The 21766-nt window shown below is 53.9% G+C and overlaps 7 protein-coding genes across 7 annotated transcripts; 3 read left to right on the top strand and 4 right to left on the bottom strand.

The window, feature by feature from the left end:
- Positions 1-81: 81 nt before the first annotated feature.
- Positions 82-3430, bottom strand: VC83_00945 (uncharacterized protein; the record flags this gene model as incomplete). Its single annotated transcript, XM_024464631.1, has 9 exons — positions 82-261; positions 456-500; positions 778-822; positions 1142-1604; positions 1665-2758; positions 2812-2928; positions 2983-3158; positions 3225-3303; positions 3383-3430. The coding sequence occupies 9 exons, from the start codon at positions 3428-3430 to the stop codon at positions 82-84; spliced, it is 2247 nt and encodes a 748-aa protein (XP_024327814.1).
- A 313-nt stretch (positions 3431-3743) lies between these two features.
- VC83_00944 (uncharacterized protein) lies at positions 3744-5300 on the bottom strand. The gene is made up of 2 exons (XM_024464630.1): positions 5091-5300; positions 3744-5027 (listed from the first exon to the last, which is right to left on the bottom strand). Exons 1-2 carry the CDS (start codon positions 5149-5151, stop codon positions 3913-3915), a joined length of 1176 nt encoding a protein of 391 aa, XP_024327813.1. The 5' UTR covers positions 5152-5300; the 3' UTR covers positions 3744-3912.
- A 317-nt stretch (positions 5301-5617) lies between these two features.
- VC83_00943 (uncharacterized protein) lies at positions 5618-8857 on the bottom strand. Its single transcript, XM_024464629.1, has 6 exons — positions 8006-8857; positions 7433-7873; positions 6588-7384; positions 6346-6541; positions 5987-6292; positions 5618-5934 (listed from the first exon to the last, which is right to left on the bottom strand). Exons 1-6 carry the CDS (start codon positions 8168-8170, stop codon positions 5890-5892), a joined length of 1950 nt encoding a protein of 649 aa, XP_024327820.1. The 5' UTR covers positions 8171-8857; the 3' UTR covers positions 5618-5889.
- Positions 8858-9377: 520 nt separating this feature from the next.
- VC83_00942 (uncharacterized protein) lies at positions 9378-9894 on the top strand (the record flags this gene model as incomplete). Its single annotated transcript, XM_024464628.1, has 2 exons — positions 9378-9556; positions 9774-9894. 2 exons carry the CDS (start codon positions 9378-9380, stop codon positions 9892-9894), a joined length of 300 nt encoding a protein of 99 aa, XP_024327819.1.
- Positions 9895-12093: 2199 nt separating this feature from the next.
- On the top strand, positions 12094-13054 carry NHP6 (Non-histone chromosomal protein 6; the record flags this gene model as incomplete). The annotated part of the gene is made up of 4 exons (XM_024464627.1): positions 12094-12241; positions 12560-12645; positions 12713-12808; positions 12879-13054. The coding sequence occupies exons 2-4, from the start codon at positions 12585-12587 to the stop codon at positions 13052-13054; spliced, it is 333 nt and encodes a 110-aa protein (XP_024327818.1). The 5' UTR covers positions 12094-12241; positions 12560-12584.
- A 1526-nt stretch (positions 13055-14580) lies between these two features.
- Positions 14581-17281, top strand: VC83_00940 (uncharacterized protein). Its single transcript, XM_024464626.1, has 9 exons — positions 14581-15521; positions 15586-15665; positions 15731-15789; positions 15840-15907; positions 15985-16059; positions 16120-16352; positions 16505-16616; positions 16703-16983; positions 17062-17281. The coding sequence occupies exons 1-9, from the start codon at positions 15118-15120 to the stop codon at positions 17115-17117; spliced, it is 1368 nt and encodes a 455-aa protein (XP_024327817.1). The 5' UTR covers positions 14581-15117; the 3' UTR covers positions 17118-17281.
- VC83_00939 (uncharacterized protein) lies at positions 17276-19562 on the bottom strand. Its single transcript, XM_024464625.1, has 2 exons — positions 18348-19562; positions 17276-18300 (listed from the first exon to the last, which is right to left on the bottom strand). Exons 1-2 carry the CDS (start codon positions 19300-19302, stop codon positions 17513-17515), a joined length of 1743 nt encoding a protein of 580 aa, XP_024327540.1. The 5' UTR covers positions 19303-19562; the 3' UTR covers positions 17276-17512.
- Between the last annotated feature and the right edge of the window lie 2204 nt (positions 19563-21766).

Below are 21766 nucleotides of genomic sequence, written 5' to 3'. Positions count from 1 at the left end.
AGTAGTAGATCTTTAATATATGTCCAATATAGGTCACGACCACCTCCGCCGCGCAACCCCACAGACGGCACGGCTCACTCATCACCTCCTCCCCGTCGGATTCACGGCGCGTCGCTGCTTGTTGATCCAGCTCTTCGACACCTCGCTGCGCCGTTGCAGCATCACGGTGTTGCTCTGCACGCGGCTGGAGAGGTCGTACCACGCCATGGTCATCATAGAGTACTCGCGCTTGAGATTGTCGTTCTCGCGCTCCAGAGCAGCCTGCACGTTTGATTGCATTAGAAAGATGGGTTGTATCCAATATGTAAATTTAGATCGCAGGAGATAAAAAGGACAACAAGCTCGCAAGAGATAACATAATAACAAGTCATGAGGAATACAGAGCCAGCCCTGCACCCAACACACTTTCTACAACGCGTACGAAATGACGGGAAAACAAGAGACATAAACATTACCTTCTGCGCATCGTTCCCATTCTCCTCCAACTCCTTGACCTGAGCCTATAAAACAAACAAATCAGCAACTCCTCCACGTCTCCCACCCCCGTCTAGCGACGCATCTTCGCCAGCACCTTGCCAATCGCATTTCCCCTCTGCTTCTCGGCCTCTCTCACAAGCGCCTCCTGCGCCCGCGAGGCCGCTACAGTCTCAGCAGCAAAGCGCGCAGCGTCCAGCTCGGCATCTGTAAAAGACGCCGGCGTAGGGACGCGGTGCAGGGTAGTGCCCGTTGCGGCGCGGGGGACGGGGATCCACAGGGGTTGTAGGTTGGAGCCCTTACCTGGAGTTCTGCGATTGTTGCGTCTTTCTTCAATACTTCTCCGGCCTGTGTGGGTAGCTGTTAGTGATCTGCACTTGTACATCTTCTCACCGACGTGTCCACCGCCACTGTGGTAGGGCTCGCTGCGGGCTGTGGTGGGCCGGGAATCAGGCAGTGGGATGGCCGCGGGATTAAGGACGGGGGCCATCCTCGACGAGTGTGGGATGTGGGAAGAAAAATGGTTGCCGATGCGAGATGCCTGCGCAATTTCTTGTGCTGACAGCTTCGCGCCCTTGGTCCGCTTGGGGTAGGAGCCCACGAAATATCGGGTGTTGAAGATCCTCCAGTTCTTGGAATAGAGGTGAGGAGAAAACGGAGTGCTTACGTCTGGTTGGGTTGGGGTCGCGGGAACTTCTTTGGGTTCATCGTCCACGATAGGGGTTTCATCCTCGACGTTCGTGTTCTTCTCGAGGGCCTCACGAAGCTTGTTGTTAGTGAGTAACGACTCGATCAGCTGTGATTTCTGGGCCTCGTAGTCAATTAGGAGGGCCTTGTATTTGCCCTTGAGAGCAGTTAATTCATTCTCAAAGGACTTGGATAGGGATTCCTGGGTGGCCTTCAACTCCTCGAGGGCATCGATCTCTTCTTTCTCGACCATACTCACTATGAAAACGTTAGCATAACTCTGCGAATGGATAGGGGTAAACTTGCAATCTGCCGTTGCCATCAAGAGCTCTCGCTTGGCGTCTTCGTGCTCGGCCTCGAGAGCAGTAAGCTGCTTCTGAAGAGCCTCCAGCTGCTCAGTCACGCTCGTATGCGCCCTCTTCAACTCCACAAATGCTTGATCTCTGTAGTACTCAGGTGTAAGCAAGGTTAATGTGCCAATGGATATAGCGGCATTGACGAACTTTTTATTATCATCCACCAGATTCATCATCGCGCGCAGCTGCTGCTGCGTGATGACCTCCTTCTCAAACGCCTCGCGATACTTCCCCTCAATGACCTTGATATGTGCGTCGGACTCCTCCAACTGTGCCCGAAGCGAGCTGTTCTCCTGGGCCGCGAGTGTATTCCCCTTCAGGAGGGCATTCTCTGCCTTCAACCTGAAATTCTCGAGGTTACTCTGTCGGTTCCCTTCGGAATTCTGCATCTGCTCTGCCAATGTTTGTCCGTGGGGTGAAATCTCGGGGAGTGGAGATTGCTCCCGTAGCTCGAACATGGCTTGTTCGTATTGTGCGATCTTCTCTTCCTGCGTCGATAAGGAGTAGCGTAATTCGGAATTCTCAGCTTCGAGCATCTTCTTCTGGCTCCCAATCTCAAAGATTTCCATCTCGGCCTTGGAGATACTGTTCTGGAACTGTCTCTGGGAAGCCTCCAGACTGCTGTTACGTTCCATGATCTTATCGATGTGTTGAAACTGCGTCTTCAACTCCTCGTTCTCGAGCTCAAGGTCCTTGAAGTTCTTTTGCAGGTCCTTCTGTACCTCGAGCTTGTTCTTGTAGCGGTCAACTGTGTTAGCCTTCTTGGTAAGCTCGTCATTCTTGAACTCGAGCTCCTTGATCTCATCTTGTAGCTGAATGAGGCGCGAGTCGGCATCTTTCAAGTTCGAAAGCTCCCGTCCCATCCTCGCCAGCTTGTCACGGTCTTGCTCGAGCTGGCCCTCTTGAAACTCAATCACCTCATCCCGCTCCCTGATATCATCCTCGAGCCTCCTAATGCGATGCTCCGTCTCATCGTCCCTGACAGGAGCGTTAAGTCTATCTTCGGCGTCTCTGAGGTGATCCTGGAGGCTATCATTATTCTCCTGCAGATGTGTTAACCGAGTCGTCAAATCTGCAGTCTGCTTCAGTAATCTCTCATTCTCTTGCTCAACCCCCCGCTTCTGCCCGAGCAGAACTCCATATCGATACTCGAGCTGGAACTCATCCGGAGTAGCCTTGCCAGGCGGGGGCTGATATATTTTGTTTCCCGACTCCCTCGCCTCGTGAGCCTCCGTTATTCTCTGTACTCAGTTAGCTGGCCGAAACCTGCAAATGGGGGAGCGGGGATGCGCACCTGCTCGATGATCTCCTTAATCTCTCCCTGCACGCCCTGATCGAAAGTCATAATCGTACTGATGTAATCCTGGCGCCTGGGCCCGCTCATGGCGGCCACGAGGAGGAACGAAGTAAGCTGTTCACAAAAGTCAATACACGTTGTCGATCCGCCATTGAGAGCCACGGCTACCTCGAGAATGTCCTCTGTCTTGCCATCAGCGGAGATGGCGATGAAGCTCGGCGACTCCACCAGCTCCTCCAGCTCAGCGCATTCGGTGACTATGTAGCATCGAAGGCCGCGGATGACCGCTTGGAAGGTTTTCTTTTCGTTGATGCGCCGTCTCGTGAAGGTCGGATCGATGTCCGCTGTGGTATATACATGTTAGCCTTCTGGTGGGAGTAAGGGGGGGGGGGAGCGCAGGAGGTACTTACCCATAACCTGGTATAGGAGTTTGCCATCGCTCAGGTCTACCAGAGACCTAGCTTCCTTATGGAGGGGGAATGTGTTCACCTGCAAGACACCGTTAGCTCTGTGTGTCACAACCCTTATTACATGCGTGTCTTGGGGAGGGGGAGGGGCGAGGGTATACCCAGTGCAGCAGCGCGGCCTGCGCCGCCTTGCTGTCAACGGAACTCATGGTTGTGGAGATTCGGTATGGTTCTGTTACTGTGGGCTATGATCGCGCAAGTGCCAGTATGCTGCGAATCGTGATAGATCGTTGAATATCATTGTCGGTGGGCCACAAATCGTCGTTGTATTATAGCTATCGCAGTTTCATTGTCGTGTCTTGTGAGGGAACACTTAACGACAGGGGTGCCGAGGGCCGATCAAAGCATAAACGTCGTACCTTTATGCACGCCACAATGAGCCTATTTACGTACAATGAGCCTATTTACGTACAACGGAAACCCCAAAAAACAAACTTCTAGAACAACTCAAAGTAATAAAGGGTTGCAGTGATTTTCATTGTGATTTGGTCTGTTTTTGGGAATAGTTATTCGATAAAGACACACTCCTTTCATGATCTCATTGTTCATTTCTCAATCCATTATCAAGCTCTACCTCTATCGAGGGCATCCATTGAGGGCAAGCATCCCTTGTCAACCCCCCAACCCCTCCTCAAGCTCTCCCCACATTAAGAGGGCTCTTCGGATCATACTCGGCACTCTCAATCAAATCCGGATATACCAACCCCCCCTGCCTCCTCACCTCATCCATCGTCTCCATAATCACCGTACTCTCCTCCCAACTAATCCACTCACTCTCCAACTTCCCATCCCTCAAACACCTCGCTGCCTCATCCGCCTCCCAAAACATGCCCTGTCCCCACCCCCCCCTCTCCTCATCCTTCGGGATCGCACACTCCACCTCCTCCACCTTCGTCGGATCAGAGTTCATAATCACACGGTAATGCGTGGGGCAGTATGCCGGGCCGTCGACTTGGATCTCCCCCTTTGTTCCTGTAATCGTAATAGCAGCCCCGTAATTCTTGCCGTGCTTGTATCCGGCTCGCAATCCTGTTAATGCGATTCCCATGGCGTTGTGCTTGGGGAACTGCAGAATCATGCTCGTCATCTCGTCCGCCCCGGTCTCAGCGTACTTCTGGATAGCTGCTAGTACCGTCGGCGCTTCCCTGGGCTTTGGCTGCGTGGTGTACATGATCTGGAACACCCAGGTTAAAGCGTAGATCCCGATATCCAGCAGCGCCCCCCCAGCGAGCTCTTTATTAACCATGCGATTCTCGTTGGGGAAGTTCAATTTCCCGCCCTCGGCATGCTCGGGGAACGAGAGGTCGGAGACGACGCGGATGACATCGCCGATCTCGCCGCTTGAGACCATCTCGCGGATCTTGACGGACAGCGGGAAGCACCGCGTCCACACCGCTTCCATGAAGAACAGTTTCTTCTCCTTGGCGACTTCATACAGCTTCTTCGTCTGCTTCGCGTTCACCGTCAGCGATTTCTCGCAGAGCACATTCTTCCCCGCCTCCAGCGCCAGCATCGCGTTCTGGAAGTGGTGGGAATGCGGGGTGGCGATGTAGATGATGTCGATATTCGCATCGGCGACCAGCTCGGCGTAGGAGCCGTATGCCTTGGCCGTCGAGGGGCCCTTGCAGTTATTGATGAAGTCCTGGGCGCGCGAGGCGGAGGAGGAGGAGGCCGCGGCGGCGAGCTCGTGGCGCACATCGTGGGTGTCGCGGATGGCGGGGTTGGTGAGGAGGTCTTTGGTGAATTCTGGGGGTTGTTAGATGGGGAGGGGATGGCGGGGGAAGGTTGGGGCGGGTTGGGGGGAAGTACTCTCTGCGATGTTTCCGGTGGCTAGGATACCCCACTTGACGACGAAGGGAGAGCAAGACATGATTTCTGGTTTGGCGTGACACAAATTCCGTACTTCTCGAGTTGAAGAAGCTCTATAATTTCAAAAGAAGTAGAAATAGAAATAAGAAACCGAGTTTAAAAAAGTCCGGATAAAGCTGCCAGCCCAGGTGTCCTTATTAAAGAAACCCGTCCTCCACAGATTCGGAGAGGCGGCCCGCCCAATAACATGTCTTGGATCTCCGATCGGCGGGAACCCCTCCATAGCACCGCAAGGCCAGTGTAACCATACGCGGCAAGAACCTATCCAAAGATACCCACACCTGGTTTACGAGTACACATTTAGGCACGTTACGCTGGTACGGAGTACAGCTGGCTACGTTACGTGACCCACCCGTTGTCGGGGTAAATATCAATTTTGGATTGTATGTCTGGGGATGGGGATGGGAATGTTTGTTGTTTAATTTGTTTAATTTATCACCTGTACTTTCTCAACAAGATTTTGTGAATGAATTTAATAAAAAAATATATTTCTGGCACAAAGTGCGTCATGAACTCCGTGCGCTATGCATTGTAATACATTCCACCCCCCCCGTCCCTCCAGCCGATTGCCTTCTCTCTTCCCATAGAGTCCACCAGCATTTTATGTACGGCCCTATCTGTTCCTTGGTGACTAAATCACAACCCAAGAGCGTCTATTGATGGGACGTTCAACCCTGACGTGATCTTTCCCATTCAGTTCTGCAAATCCCGTAAGATCTGAGAAGCGGCGCCTCCCCCCTCAAGGCTCCGTCTTAATCTTCGTCCGCACAGAAAGTAACTCCTCCTATACAACATGTCAGTCCCCGTGCATCTCCCACACACCCAGAATAACTCACTTCATTCTTCCTCTTCCCCAACACCGGCTCCGGCGTCCCACGATAACTCTTCCGTGCCTCAGCATGACAACTCGCGTGATAAATCCTGTCCCCAACCTTCACCGCATCCATCCACACAAACTCCTCATCCAGCCACTTCATCTCGAACTTCTCCTGACAAATCGGGCAGAGACTGTTCGCCAGCTCCGGGTCGTCTGGCACAGCGAGGTACTGCTGTTTCTTGGGTCTCTGGGAGGCTGGGGCATCTCTGTCCGTGGTGGCGCTGGCGAGGTGCTCTTCGTCCGTTTCCCGGGATTTGATCCAATCCTGCCGTGTCTATTAGGGTTGTTTCCTTTGTGAAGAGGGTGGGTGGTACGTACCAGCTCATCGACATACCAACTCCGATGCTGTCCCCTCTTCTCCGCCTCGACCATGCGCTGGTGCACACGGAAATGCCAGTCCATGTGGGCGGCCTTCTTCCTCTTGCCATCCTCATCGGTCTGGAAGCGGCGTCCGCATTGCGTGCACGGGATGCCGAGGCGCTCGTAGAGGCGACCGATCAGATGGGGGCGAGGACTGTGGGTGTTAGAAGCGTGGACTGGCATGGGGGGGAAGGGCTTACATCTTGAGCGACGCGGGTGTGAGTTGGACGATGTCGACTGCAGCTTGGGGACCTCCAGCCCACGCGGGAAGTTGGCCGGGTTGACCATGGAGAACTGGAGGGGGAGGAAAGATGCCTCGGAAGGCACCTGGTGGAGGAATTTGTGGCATTTGGCGGATTGGCGGCGTTCCCGTCGGCGCGGGATCACTGGGTAGTAATCCAGCAGCCCGCAGCTGATCGAGGAGAGATGTTGGGTTTGGCATCGCTGAAGGCGGTCTAGCCTGGGCTGGCGGGTATGCTGGGGGTGTATACGACGGTTGCGAGTGCGCTGGCTGTACATTTGCTGGTGGTGGTGGAGGTGTCGCGTGAGGTGTCGACGTTGACCTCGCCAGCAGAGCAGCCAATGCATTTTGCCCCCCCAAGAGAGACGCAAGACTGGGCTGCTGCGCAGGCGGTTGTGATACGGCTACGGGGGTTTGTACAGGTGCCGGCGCAGGTTGCGGCGGCGGCGCTCGAGGCTTAGATGCAGCAGACAACGCCTTGACTTGGTCCTTTATGAGCGCTATCTGATCAGGAGGCAGCTTTTGGCTGCCGACTATGCTCTGCAGATCAAGCAGGGCCTTAAGTCTTGTCTGGATACTGCCATCATATGGATTTTGAGCAAATTCACTCTTTGCAGCAGTAATGAGACGTGCAATATCACTGTTCAGTGTGTCTATGTTATCATCCAGCACCCCATACCCCCTAGATTGTACAGGCTGAGGTTGCCACGGCTGTGTCGCAGCAGGTGGCGGTTGGTATTGGGCGGGTTGTTGTTGCTGGGAATGGTCAGCGACGGAATCGTCAAGAGAGGTGAAGGGACATACCTGCTGGGCGCCATATGGCGGAGGGTATTGAGAGCCAGGATATTGGTTCCCGCCCATATTTGGGTGTTGCAGCGGCGTTGTCGCAGTATTTCGGAAAGGCACGGGAGATGGACGATTCTTGCCGGCGAGTGGTTGTTGCTGTCTGGAGTATTCTTGATGTGCTTGAATGGCCGACGTCCTGGCTTTTATGAGGGCATTCTCAATCGGTCTGGTCACTTCTGGGAGGAACACTGGGCGTGTATCGATCGATCCAGGGACTGGTTCTTTCCACGTCTTGAGCATCTCCTCCATCTTCCGACGCACGTTGTTGTCCACAAGCGCGTACGCTTCCATGAATGTCGAGAACAGCTGTCGACCGAAGAACAATGTATAAGGTGTGCCGACATTCTTCACAATCGAGTCGAGGAGGTAGAGAGCGGGGAGTTTCTTCGAAGGGCCGGTCTGAATGAATGTAAGTAAAGGGTCAAATCAAGTGAAGGAATACAAATGAATGATGAAAAGAGATGCCAGCTACACCCCTTGCGTCGACAATAGTTCAAAAGTGAACTCTACAGTATGGAAATGTTCACCTACCCGTTTAATATGATCCTTCAGCGCCTCCGATATGGCGAGGGCGTTCTCTGTATTCTCTTTCGCGATGATAGTCAGATTGCTGATTTCATATCTCGAGTTCATAGTCAAGTCCTCCAGCGCCACCTTGAAGTCCTCCGCCACCTCATCTGACGCCCCGTAAGACATGGTTATGGGATATGTAGTAGTAGAGGAAGGAAGGTCTGACGACGAGGTAGTATGTAAATGGAAAAACAAGCAGCAATTGGCCCAGTGGCAGGCGTGCGGCGAGAAGCGCGCACAGTTGTTCAACGGGGCAGGTTCTGGTCTCAACAACAGCAGCACCTAGTTATATCCATGCAAGATAGTTTTCAACTCTCTGGGAGAACTAGAATCGTGTATTTGATGCCTTCTGCCCTCCTCCCTCAACAACGCAAAGTAGTAGTACCCCACAACTTCGCCTGGTCTGCTCAACGGCCTCCAAAGCAACGATGATTCACCCAACCTCCTGTTAGCCAGGTTTTTCGCCAGTTATTAGTTTTCGTGAGCCGCTGGGGCTGTGATGTCGTGTAGTGGGAGAAGGGGTGATATGGGGGGAGTGAATGAGAGTTGGAGTTGTAGGAGAGGGTGTTTTTCAAGGGAATGGAGGAGGGAGTTGTGGTGGTGAGGTTGTCCAGGTCGCGACCTGAACAAAACGATGAGCTTGGCATCAACGGGGGGGAGCGCTAGTCCGTTTTGGGGTATTGATAAGATCTTGATATGGAAGTGAATATGAATATTTCACCGCCAAAGTATCGAAGTTGGAGAAGTGAAAGAGAAATTTAAAGAGGACGTTAATTCAGGTCAAAGCGAACAGGACAGTAGTGAGAAGTGTTTGTTTTATGTCTGATGCGAGCGTGAACTTAATTCACTCATTCTTCAATCGGCACTTTCTTTCTGATACTGCACGGGTGACAGCGGGGCATATCACGCGAACACATCAATACCACCTTGGTCTTTTTATAACTCCCATCTACCTTACCCCTCGCAGTATAAATAAACATAGAAATCATTCCCACTGGCTACTATCTCTCCGACATTGATCAAATCAACATTTGGAATTAGCCCGTCAAAACACCAAGCAGTCGTCCAGGTCGGGAAGGTACTTATTGATACCAAAAACGTCACATCACATGCATCCCCAGGCATCCCATAAACCGTACCACAACACGCCACCACAAAACCCCCCATATAACGTTTAACTTCCAACCTTGGAAAATCTCAAGACCTACATACATACTACACACGAACCATTTTTCTATCAAAACGAAAACAATCACCGTGGTATCGCGACGCTCACCACACACCCCACCACACCACAGCAACAGCAACAGCAATAGCAACACCAACACCAACAATGAAGTTCACCCTCCTCCCCCTCCTCTCCCTCCTCGCACTCGCCTCCGCCGCCGCCCAACCCCAGCGCCAAGTCATCATCTCCTACCCCGATAACACGCCTTATAGCGTCGTGGAAGCGGCTATGGATGAGATCCGCGCAGCGGGGGGTATGATCACGCATGAGTACAAGATTTTCAAGTGAGTAGAACCCTCTCTCCGATCTTCCCGAGCGATGGATGGATGTATGGATGGATGTATGGATGGATGGATGTATGGATGTATGGATGGATGGATGTATGGATGGATGGATGGATGTATGGATGGATGGATGGATATATGGATGGATGGATGATGGATGGAAATGCGTGTGATGGTGAAGGATGATTATCATGGATGATACTGACTACAGCAACAGAGGATTCGCAGCGAAAGCCCCCGCCAAAGCCCTCGAGACCGTGCAAGCCATGGGTTCCGAATACGTCGCTCTGATCGAGGAAGACGCCATCGTCTCTGTGAACAGTGGTAGTGCGCAGTAGAGCGAGTCGCGAGTCGGTGAGGGGGCAGACAGGCCGACGAACCGACTGCGGGGATGATGATGGCTATGATGATACGATATGGATGATGGGATAAGGGATACTGTCTCGCTGGGCGGGAGAAGGGTTTTTAGTTTTAGGCGGCGAGAAAGGGATGGGATGGGAAGAATGGGAGCGTTGAGTTATATTTTGAATTTGAATTTGATGGTATTGATCTATTTCCTTTCCTGTCTACCCCAACCATGACGCCCTTCTATGACGCCGTGGCGCATCTCCTACTACTCCCCTACCGATTCTACTCGATACCAAGACGCTCTCCCCTACCGCTCCAACCCATCTCCATCCCCAACACGACCCCAACACGCCTTATCCCCACCTCCACCTCCACCTCCTCATATCGGCACAGCACACACTCCATGACGACACACCACGTGACCATTCCCAAGCCATTACACCAACACGTGACACAATCCGCTCGGTCTCGGTCTCGGTCACATACATCATAACTGCCACTCAGGCCCGCGCCGTCCATGCTAGCCTGCTACTTGCGTGGGTATAGTCCCCCAGCCAGCCCGCAGTAAATGAACGTCAAGGCGCAAAGGACAGTCTTGGCAGCGGATTGAGGGTTCTGGGCTGGGGGGAAGGAGTACAGTATGGCGCGTTTCAGCAGTGTTTGCTTGGTAGCAGGCGTATTTTGTTTGCTGGGCGATGCGGTCATCTACCTGTGCGTGCATTTACATTTACCATAAACCGCACGAGAGGAGAGTCTAGCCTGGCTCTGTATACTTGCCTCGTTGTGCGTCCCGCCGTGGCAGGGTATGGTATGGTAGAGTATGGTATGGTAGGGTATGGTATGGTATGTATGGTATGGTAGTGGTATGGTAGGGTATGGTATGGTATGTATGGTATGGTAGGGTATGGTATGGTATGGCAACACGGCATGGCACGGTATGGCACAGGATGGAAGAAAGTTGAGCCTCTGCCGTCTGTGAGATGCGTGTTTCTCCGGGCCCATGTCTGTATGCCTGTGATATGCGTGTGTCTCTCAGCTGGGGTGGGCACAGTACCAACCACGGCCAAGTACGGTGATTGGTGGATCGAGTGTGTCTTGTACATAGAGAGTGTACACATAGTAGCGTATTGTATGTTGTATGTACATACTGTACATACTGTACATACTGTACATACTGTACATACTGTACATACAACACGCGCATTTGTATGTACATTTCCCCCCACCCACACGCACACACACACTACGTACAGTACGTACAGTACTCCTACTACGCCTACCCCTACTTACTGTTACTCCTACTACTTACTGTACTCCTACTACTGTACTCCTACTACTGTACTCCTACTACTTACTGTACTCCTACTGTACTCCTACTACTTACTGTACTCCCCTCTCTCCTCTCCCCTCTCTCCTCTCCTCTACTACTCCTACTCCTCCTACTCCTCTCTCCTCTCTCCTCTCTCCCGTCCGCACCATACATACCACACACGCACATTTCTCCCCCCACACCCACCTCCCAAGCCAACCTCCAACCTCCAACCTCCAACCTCCAACCTCCAACCTCCAACCTCCTACCACCCACCACCCACCTCTCACCACCCACCTCTCACCACACACCCACCACCCACCACACACCCACCACCCACCACACACCCACCACCCACCACCCACCACCTACGAGTACCACCACCTACCACACCCACCTCCCACCTCCCACCTACCACCACCTACCACACCCACCTCCCACCTCCCACCTACCACCCACCTACCACCCACCTACCTCCCACCTCCCTCCCACCTCCCACCTCTCTCTCTCTACACACAACTCTGCCTCATAACTCTCTCTCACAATCTACCATACTACCTCCTTCTACGCCCTTACAATAAGGTCACTCATATCCAACAGGTACGTTTACCCCCATATCCTCAACCTCTCCTCCTTATACCCAAAGAATACAATTCTCCGTCTCGCCTTTATCGCTTTTCAATCCCTACACTTGTTCTGCTTTCATCCCCATCTCTGCCCATTTCTCGTCGTTGTTTTCCCTCGTCGTCGTCGACCTTCACTTGACACCCTCTCACCCTCTCACCCTCTCACCCTCTCACCCTCTCACCCTCTCACCCTCTCACCCTCTCACCACTTCTCACCCACTCACCCACTCACCCACTCACCCACTCGCCCACTCACCCACTCGCCCACTCACCCACTCCCAACCTACCACTCATCTGATCTCGCACTGACGCGACTGCTTCCTCACAGCTCAATTCCATCACCTCACACAGCAACCTTTCGAAGGAATAAATAAATAAATACTCTTCATTCAATCAATCATCGTAAGTTCCTCACCTATCGTCATTCTTTCATTCACATCTTTGCGCTTTCCCAGTCGCGTCCATCTGCAACCTCTGCCCGACAACCACCACTTCCAACCTTCCCACCACGCGATTTCGCCCACACAAAAGTTATCACATTCGTCACGTCCCTGCGCAGATCCCGCAACTCCACCAACAACAACAACTGCCACCTCGTCATCGCCCGACACGATCGCATCGCCCGACACGAATCGCATCTCCCCACACGAATCGCATCTCCCCCTCTCTCCCTTCAGTCGCGCAAACATTGGCTGGACCTCAATTGACACATTCTCCCAGACCACTCCCACACCTCACCGCAACCATGCCCAAGGAGACCAAGACCAAGCGCGCCTCCAAGCCCAGAGGCGAGAAGAAGAAGAAGGGTGCGCGCACTTCCCTTCCCTAGCCTTTTTGGGTGTCCTGGACGCGTCCATACTGACTCCGGAACAGACCCAAACGCGCCTAAGCGTGGTCTCTCCGCCTACATGTTCTTCGCCCAGGAGCAGCGCGACAACGTGCGCGAGGAGAATCCCGGAATCTCTTTCGGTATGAACCTCCCCACGGCCATCCATCCTTTGTCAATCGTGGCCAAATATATACTAACACCTCCCTCCAGGCCAAGTCGGCAAGGTCCTCGGCGAGCGCTGGAAGGCCCTCAACGACAAGCAGCGCACCCCTTACGAGACCAAGGCGCAGGAGGACAAGAAGCGCTACGAGGACGAGAAGGCTTCCTACAATGTAAGTGCCGAGAAGCCGGTCGGCGTCCGCAAACGTCCCAGCCGCACTGATTGACGCGTCGTGCAGGCTGATGCCGAGGAAGAGTCGGGCTAAGTAAGCTCTCTCGACACGACTGCTCCTCGCGCCTTCGAGGCGTTCCACATGTGTCTGTCCACGCCACGGCCGCCCCTCGCAATCGGTGTTTTTCACAAGACTTGGCGATTTCGGAAGGTGGTGGTGTGGTGTCGACGCGTGCGTTGCGCCGTTTCTCGCGTGTGCGGACCTGGTCGTTGCGTCGTCTTCTTGCCGTTTTATTGCTTTGGGCTCGGGGCTGGCTGGGCGGTGTTGAAATTGCGGCGGTGGGCTCGGGGCTTGGGGGGGCTGCAATCATGCTACTACTACTACTGCTACTCTTATCGTAACGTGCTTTTTTTTGTTCCATGTTTGGACTCTCGTGGTTTGACCTTGACGGCCATGGATGGGGGGGAGAAAGTGTGCGGATTGTTTTCCTGCTCGGACGGTTGGGCTTTTACGACATAATCAGGCCTCGTCGTCGTGGATGAGCCGCAATACTAGGACGTCGTTGCTTGCCATGATTTGTGTATGCTGCGATGGTGATGTGATTGATATATATGGTGTGATGTTTTGACGACCTGGAACCCCTACTCCCCCCCATCACGTATGCAGGAACCGCACACCATCATCACCCTGTACGACTCCCTTCTCAAATGGTATCCGGTAGTACGCAGCCTGCCCTGTTCTTATACCTAAACCCCGAGTAGTTCGTCCGTGCGATGTCCCTGTCTCCGGGCCGTGTGTGTTCGTCCTGAAGCTGCCCCCCTATGGTCGTTGAAACATGCAGCCTTTTAGATGCCTGGGAGGGAGATGGGCGGACGAGTGGGTCCGAGGTCGACATAGACTCGCAACGTCCATCCTATAACAAAACTCTTCTCGCCTCCCCCGCGACCCCTCCTCCAATTCGCCCGTCTGATCTCACCCCAGCCAATGGCTCCAAGCCACAGACGAGGGCGCAGATCTGATAACGACAGGAGTGTCCCAAGCCTCCAATCAGCACCACCCCTTGTCGACCCGTTGAGCGCTCTCGAACGGCCACGCAATGATGCATAGACGTAGCGCCGCCTCGCTTTGTCCGTCGATACCGTACTTCACCACCACCACCCACGCTGCTGTACTGTATTGCGGGCGAGCGAGCGACCGAGCGAGCCAGAGGGCGTTCTGCTCTGGAGACGCGGGGGGGGGGGCACCATAGCGCGCGGGGGAGGGGGGGATGTTTTGCAGGTGAGTTGCCGGGCGATGATGTGCTGTGGTGCACTGGACCTGTGGTGCACTGGACTGGACGGTGAGTCTCGGGTCGTGGGAGAGGGGAGGTAAGTGGTTCACCCGCGCTGTGGGGATTCTTTTGCTTCTCTTTGGGTTATCTCTCTTTCTCCCAACGCTCCTATACACCTCTTCTTTTCTTGGTGTACTCGCCCGCTTGCTTTTTACTGGTTTTCGGATTGGGCTCGCACTGCTATCACAGGACCGCGCTTGGGGGGATCGGGATCTTCGCTCGTACCTTCGTTTACGTTTGGGCTTTTTGGTTTGGTTTGATACCCGAGGACGTCTTTGCTTTGCTACTGAGGACGTCTTTGCTTTGCTACTGAGAACGTCACGCGAGGTTGAGGTTGAGGTTGAGGTCTGCATGCTGCTGCGAGGAGACGTGGTGGTCGATAGATACCTCTCACCCCCTCCTCAGGTCTCTACACCAGTCGACGTGGAGATAGATACCTACACCAGTCCATACACCGTCTTGGAGACTGATAGGCAAGATGACCATGTCGACATACGGCTTGCTCTGAGAGTACACACTCTGGACTGACTCGCCCACCGCCAAATCACGGACTGCACTCCTGCACTCCTCGTCTTGGATAAGGGTCTCGCACCCCTCTACAGCGACACGTCAGACGCTCCCGGCCCCCTCTATCAGACTCAGACTCTGACCATCTCCACCCCATCCCGCCGCCGCCGCCGCTTCAAACTCTCACTTCAAGACCCATCACCTCACCACGGGCGCCCTGAACAACTCCTCCCATCTCGCCCACCTACCGGCACAGCAGGCAACACATGCAGCCACCACCATGGCCGAAACAGTAGAATGCTGGTGGCTCGCCAAGCGCGCCGACGACATCGCCGCAGCCCTAACCCGCATCCGGACCTCCCCCCTCCCCTCGCACTCCCACGCCGACATCACCAACGTCATCAGCGAGGTTCTTCACTCCGGCTCCCTCCTCCGCGATCTCTCAGACCTTTTGAGGATCTACCGCGACCGGGTGTCACTCGTGCGCGGGTTTCTGGGGATCTTGGCGCCGTGTTTGGGGAGGTCAGTGGAGGATATTAGGTATTTGCTGGGGGAGAAGGGGAGTTTTAGGCAGGTGTGGGGGGGGGTTGTGGAGAGGATGGGGGAGGATGGGGGGGGGAGTCTGTATACGAGGTTTATTATGTATAATGGGTATATGGTGCAGCTGGTGAGGTTGTTGAGCAGGTGGGTTTTGTTTCCGAGGATGGGAGCAAGCGGAGTGGTGGTACCGAATGCTAACTGCGGACAGGCCGTCGATGTACGAGGCCACGGTCTTGAAAACTCTTATCGAGAAGACGTTGCGGTTGAGAGCTGCTCGTGGGATTGAAGGTATGACCTCCCTCCGCCCCCCTGTCGTTGAATAGCACCGCAGCTGAGTGTTAACCCCTATCCAGCTCCGCGAACCCTACCCCTCCTACCCCTATGGTCACAAGTCCGGATCCCCCAAACAGGCGTTAGTATCCCATACCATCCTCTTCACCGTTCACCAACTCACATATCCAGCAAATCCACTGGGCTCAACAGATCTTCGACCGTAAACACGCTATGACGAGGATGAGGCACCAAGTAGTGTGAGTCCCTCACTCCCCCCAACTTCCCCCTTTCCCCCTTTCCACAACAGTCGACCCCAACTAACCGCCCGACCAAGATCCTGCTGTTACGCCCCCTCCATGCCCGACGCTGCCCTCGAAACCCCGCCGGGCTCAACGGTGTTGTTCAAACTGTATTTCCCCCACAAGCCCCTCCCCCCTCCTTCGTTCACACAAGCTAACACCCCCTGCAGCAAATTCAACCAAAACACCCTCTCAGTAGTCCTCTACCTCCCCCCCTACCCCCCCACCGCAGCACGCCTCCTCTGCCGCTGGACCGCCCGCGACGGTTCCCCCGCTTACGCATCGAGGGGTTTACATGAGCTACGCATAAAGCGGAAGGGGTGCGCGCTTAAGCTGGAGCGGTGGTCGCTGGAGAGGGGGAAGCCGGAGGAGTGGTTGGTGCTGTATTTTAAGGGATGGGAGAGTGAGTTTGCTCCCTTTCTTGCCTGTGCTCGGTTTTGGCTTCTTCCCTCCTCCCTTTTTGCTCCGGTTTCGTTGGGCTGGGCTGGGTTGGGTGTGGGGCATTGGGGAGGGGGTGAGGAGGATTGTGGGGATTGCTGTGCTAATGGATGACAGAAATGGTACTCTTCCACGACGTCTTCGCAGTACTCAAACAGCACTGTCCACGCACCGTGATGTGCGACCCCGAAGAACTCATGCTCGGCGAAGAACGCAAACTATTCCGCGGGTACGTCTCTCGCCCCATCCCCTTCCTCCCTTCCCGTCCCCCATCCCCTCGTCAAGCTGCCGGATTTCAGCTCACACACCCCCCAGCCGCATCACCACCGCCTCAACCCCCCATATCCTAACCCTCTACCTCGACAAAACAACATCCACCCCCCGCCTCTCCGCCACTATCCCCCACGGCCCCCTCAAGCGCTCCCCAGTCTGGACCGCGTTCGTCCACCCCGACTCGCTGAAGCCCGAGAACTTCAGACGGCGTGCTAGGAAGGTGTTGTTGAAGAAATTGGATATGAATGTTTATGACCAGGGGTATGAGGGGAGGAGGAGGGGGAGGGGGGGGGAGATGGTTCTTGGTTTCTGCGAGGACGGCGGTGAGTATTTCCCCTTTTCTTGCCCGGTTTTGTCTGTTGGGCGCTGGGGAAGAAGGGGATAGCTAACACTCTCTATAGACGCAGAGGCTTTCCTGAGCGCCTGGAAAGCCCTCGCGAAAGAAGCGGCGCTGTGATCGCTGGAGATAATTTGAACGACTCACTTTTTAACTTTTGTATCAGGGAATCTAAATTGGCCATGTATAAGTCTTTGAACTGGGAGGGGGATATATGCATTTTATATTCTACATTGTAATTCTTCACATCATAGTCACCGAAATCGAATCCAGTTCAGTTCAGTTCATTTGATTTCATTTCGTCTTTTGAATCTCTATAATCCCGCTTTCACCTCCCTAGAACTCAAGAAGAGAACACACAATAGTGAATGAAGACACCTCCAACAAACGACAGTGTAACTACAAGTATTCCATTTCCATAACCCCCAATCCCTATCCTACCAAAAAACATCCCATCCCATGACCGCTAAAACCGCAAAACCAATTCCACCACACATCCCCATCACACGATCTCTTTACTCAAGACCTAACCCCTCTAACCTCGCCACAACAGCCTCAATCCCCGCCCCCAACCTCTGCACCCTCAAAAACCTCCTCTCGCTCTCCTCCTGGTCCACAAGCTCAAAGTTCAACATCGCCTTCGCAGGCTGGATAGCCGCGATCAACGCCGCAGTATCAAGAGGTAGCGGTGCGGATGCAGCCGACGATGACGAAGGGGAGAATAAGGAGAACATCGGATCAGAATCAAACTCCTCATCCACCTCCTCCACAACAGCCTCCACCATCGACTTCGCGACCGGTTCCGGGGCCGAAAACAACGGGAGCGGGAGCTCAAGCTTATCCTCCTCAGCCTCAAACGTACTCGAAAGCTTGCCGGAGAGGACACTAGCATCGAACCTCACCTCCTCCACACTGTGCACGCTGAAGACCTGCGGCTGATAGATGAAATCATGCGTATTCAGATCCAGCAGGCTGAAATCCAACGGCGCCGCATCAGGGATCATGGCGTAGTTGATGTTCATATCCAGGTTCTGCTGCTGCTGCTGCGCGTACGGGTTCGGGTCCTTTGGCGCTTGCGTCTGTTGTTGCTGCTCAGGAGGAGTGGCCTGCTGTTGACGCTCAACGGGGTTGGGGTTCGTGCTCAGCGTGTCGAGGAAGCCGGAGAAGGAGGGCGAGGAGAGGAGCATGCGGGTGAGGTCTGCGAGACGCTTGTTTTCCGAGAGGAGCTCGCGGTTCTGGTTGCGCAGGCCCTGGTTCTCGTTGACGCGGGTGGCGATCTCGCCTTCGAGTTGGCCAATGTATTCTGTTATATGTTAGTCGAGGACAGAAATATGAGATCAATAAACATACCCTTCCTCCTCGAGCGGAAAGCGCGCGCAGAAACCTTATTCCTCAACTGTCTCCTCTCCTTGCTACTCAACTTCTTCCCCTCCTCACTCGCCAACAATTTCTCATCCTCATCCATATCCTCCTCATCCTTCCTCGAGCGTCCATGTCCCCCATACCCCTCGGCAACATCCTCATCCCCATTCGACGTCGCCTCGCTATTCTGCCTCATCGAGTTAAGCAGCTGCGAGATCTTCTCCTCAACAATCGGATCCGTGGCCGGCCTGGCCCTCGCCCTCGCCGCCTGCGTCGGCACCGCGCTATGCCTCTGCTGCTGCGCGATCAGCATCTGCTGCTGCTTGCGCTGCTGCTCCGCCTTCGCCGCCTGCTGCTGATGCATGCCCGGCCAGAGCCGCCCGACGTTGCCCGCCTCCACCTTGACGGCGGGTGCGGGAACCGGCGTCTGCGTCTGGCTGGCGTAGTCGGCGGCGTGGGGGGGGGGGGGGAAGAAGAACGCCGGGTCCACGGTGGGGGAGTCGTAGTCGATGCCCATGCCCAGGTTGTCGAAGCTGCCGGATCCCGAGGCGCTGCCGGCTTTGAAGCCCATGTCGCTGAAGTCGTCGGAGTTGTCGACGCCAGAGAGGTAGCCGTAGCCGGCGTACATCTGCGAGTTGTTGTTGATGGCGAGGGTCGTCGCGAGGCCGCCTGTTGGGATGCCAGTCTGCTGCTTGTGGGCGTCGTAGGGGTGGCTAGGAGGGGCGTGCGACTGTTGACGCGGCGGGAGGAGAGTGTTTGCGGTGGGTGTTGATGCGGTTGGGCGGAAGGAGACGGACTTGCTGGACTGTGCGGGGGAGATAGAGGGCGAGCCGTAGGTCATGGTCTCGTAGGAGGAGAGATCGAGGAGGGAGTCGAGCGGGTCGAGACAGTTGGCCTGGGAGGCGCTGCGGGACATGGCGTCTTGTGATGATTGGGACGACATGGCGTCTGGTGTGGTGATGATTGTTGCCCGTCTGTTCAGGCGTGGTTAAGGGTGCTCGAGAGCGGATTGGCGGGTTGGTGGTGAGTGTGCAGTCCCGGGTGCGCTGGTGGGAGCATGCAACGGCGTGCAATGGGTGGGTTCTGCTTTGTCTGAATGTTTCGAGTGAAGATCGAGAGATGTTTTACTCGGTGATGGTGAAATAATGGTGATAGTTTTTGACGGAGGAAGAGTAAAAGAGTAAAAGAGTAAAAGAGTAAAAGGGATGATGAGAAGTGGAGGATGGTTTTGGATAATGGCAGCCTGAATGCGCAGCAGGTGAGGATTCAAGCGCTGGGGTGTGAAAGGCCGCGTCAGCCAGCAAGCACGATCTCGGGGAAGGGAAGGTTACGGGGAAGTAGCGGTAGGGCTGTTTTAGAGTGGCGAGGTACAAAGTAGAGAGAAGGGGAGAAGTAAATGGTAGAATCGGAGATTAAGTGCAGTGACCTTGTATAGAAGTATCTCTCTCAACGGCAGTGATGTATTGGGGGTTGATTTGTGTGTAAAGTTTGGCTAATCCACAGCCCCAGACCAATGGCGGATACATGCCAGACAAGTACCCTAAGCATTATCTCCGTTGGTGGTTACCAAAATAACCTGCACCGCCCTATGCCATTCCACTTCAGGCCTCAGATCTCAGGCCTACACCATTCGCTTCGATCCTCAGATCTCAGGCCTATACCATTCCCCTATACCATTCCACTTCAGACCTCAGATCTCAGGCCTACACCATTCACTTCGATCCTCAGATCTCAGGCCTATACCATTCCCCTATACCATTCCCCTATACCATTCCCCTATACCATTCATTCCACTTCAGACCTCAGATCTCAGGCCTACACCATTTACTTCGATCAGATCTCAGGCCTATACCATTCCCCTAATACCATTCCACTTCAACCCTCAGGTTATACCATTCCCCTAATACCATTCCACTTCAACCCTCAGATCTCAGACCAACGGCCGAGTTGAAGATATAGTACAGTACAGTAAGATCTAACCCTGGCTCAATACTAAAAAGTGTACTCTTCTGCCCCTGTATACGCAGCGGCTAATATGAAACTTGCTCTTTGCACCGCCGCCGCTCGCTGGCTCCTATACACCAGTACAGCCGGCGCTTCAGCTATATGTCAGCTATATGCATGTATGCATATAGCTGACATATAGCTGAAGCGAGTACGTATTATGCATGCACGAGATTTAGCCCAGCGCATACAGATGACCGCAGTGGGTAAGGAGTAAGGAGGGGAGTGGAGGCGACTTGCTTACAGTATTGTAGTAGTTTTGTAGACTACGCAAGTAAATTCCCATCGTGGAGTAGTGCTGACGAGCGCATATCTCGCTCACACTTCACACAATGCTCTGCCATCTCCTTCATCCCAACCCAACTCTACAGTACAGCAAAACGCTGACCTAACCTGGCCTGAGCCACTGTAACGAATGAAAGAACGTCCAGATCCCCATCTCCCATAAAATCCCAACTCATCTCCGTCCTTCCTTCACCCTATCCTAGAAATCTCAAACCCACGTGATCCAGTGATGACCAACTGGTCGATTTAGACTAGTCGGCCATCACGTGACGCGGTAAGCAAGTAGCAGTACAGACGGTTGGTACAGTTGAACGGTTGCGGCCTCCATTACCAAATAGAATAGGAAGTTGACTCGGAGCGGATCGCGGTGGATATTGACTATCCACCGCAATCCCACTATCCGCAATCGAACTGAGTGGAGCTGAGGGTTGTGCGTGCTGCATGCTATCGCCATGATGTCCCGAAAATACTACTCAATGATTCCAAGAAGCGAGTCGAACGACGACTATAATCCTCAAAACACCCTGTTAGACCCCTGAGAAAATACCATTTGGAGGAAGGCGTTGCGCTGCTCTGCAGTGCTTTCTGGGGTTGGCCAAACTAGAGTAGACTCATATTCCTCATCAATAGCAGATCGTCCATGAGTATCGCAATATTCACGGAACAGGAGCATTTCCATAGACAGCCATGAATTGTGTTCAAAATAGATAGTAGAGAATTATTATAAGAACCCAGCTGTAATCCGTAATTAGTATGAAAATAAACCAGCAGCTGCGATCTTCATAATACAACAGACCGAACGAAGAAAGACATGTAAACCAGCAGTTGCGATCTTGATAAAACGACAAACCAAGGGAAAACCCAACAGTCCAAGCGAAATACCGACGTATAACCCATCAAACACCCAAACCCCAACCATGTCCACCGCCTCAGACCCATCAGCAACCAGCACCACCCACGGCAACAAGTAAAAGAAAACCCACACACACAGCTTACCTCCTCAAGCACAATGAAATTAATTTCTAACCCACCCCACCGCCTCAAAGAAAACCCCCCCCGCAATGCTCGACAAATACCTCGCCACCACTCCAACCATCACCGAGAACCTCGCATCCCCA

The sequence above is a fragment of the Pseudogymnoascus destructans genome (assembly GCF_001641265.1).
Source record: "Pseudogymnoascus destructans isolate 20631-21 unplaced genomic scaffold scaffold_2, whole genome shotgun sequence".
Classification (NCBI taxonomy): Eukaryota; Fungi; Ascomycota; class Leotiomycetes; order Thelebolales; family Thelebolaceae; genus Pseudogymnoascus; species Pseudogymnoascus destructans.
The sequence above is the reverse complement of the archived record's forward strand: the minus strand, read 5'-3'. Positions and strand labels throughout refer to the sequence as shown.

Bases quoted from the DNA above. Each gene is read 5' to 3' on its own strand.
- VC83_00944 (XM_024464630.1), bottom strand. From the start codon at position 5,151: ATGTCTTGCTCTCCCTTCGTCGTCAAGTGGGGTATCCTAGCCACCGGA. The intron at 5,028-5,090 runs GTACTTCCCCCC...AACAACCCCCAG, and splicing joins CACCGGAAACATCGCAGAGA to AATTCACCAAAGACCTCCTC.
- VC83_00943 (XM_024464629.1), bottom strand. From the start codon at position 8,170: ATGTCTTACGGGGCGTCAGATGAGGTGGCGGAGGACTTCAAGGTGGCG. The intron at 7,874-8,005 runs GTAGGTGAACAT...ACATTCATTCAG, and splicing joins TGAAGGATCATATTAAACGG to ACCGGCCCTTCGAAGAAACT. The intron at 5,935-5,986 runs GTGAGTTATTCT...CATGTTGTATAG, and splicing joins TGGGGAAGAGGAAGAATGAA to GAGGAGTTACTTTCTGTGCG.
- VC83_00940 (XM_024464626.1), top strand. From the start codon at position 15,118: ATGGCCGAAACAGTAGAATGCTGGTGGCTCGCCAAGCGCGCCGACGAC. The intron at 15,908-15,984 runs GTGAGTCCCTCA...CGCCCGACCAAG, and splicing joins AGGATGAGGCACCAAGTAGT to ATCCTGCTGTTACGCCCCCT. The intron at 16,984-17,061 runs GTGAGTATTTCC...CACTCTCTATAG, and splicing joins TGGTTTCTGCGAGGACGGCG to ACGCAGAGGCTTTCCTGAGC.
- VC83_00939 (XM_024464625.1), bottom strand. From the start codon at position 19,302: ATGTCGTCCCAATCATCACAAGACGCCATGTCCCGCAGCGCCTCCCAG. The intron at 18,301-18,347 runs GTATGTTTATTG...AACATATAACAG, and splicing joins TTTCCGCTCGAGGAGGAAGG to AATACATTGGCCAACTCGAA.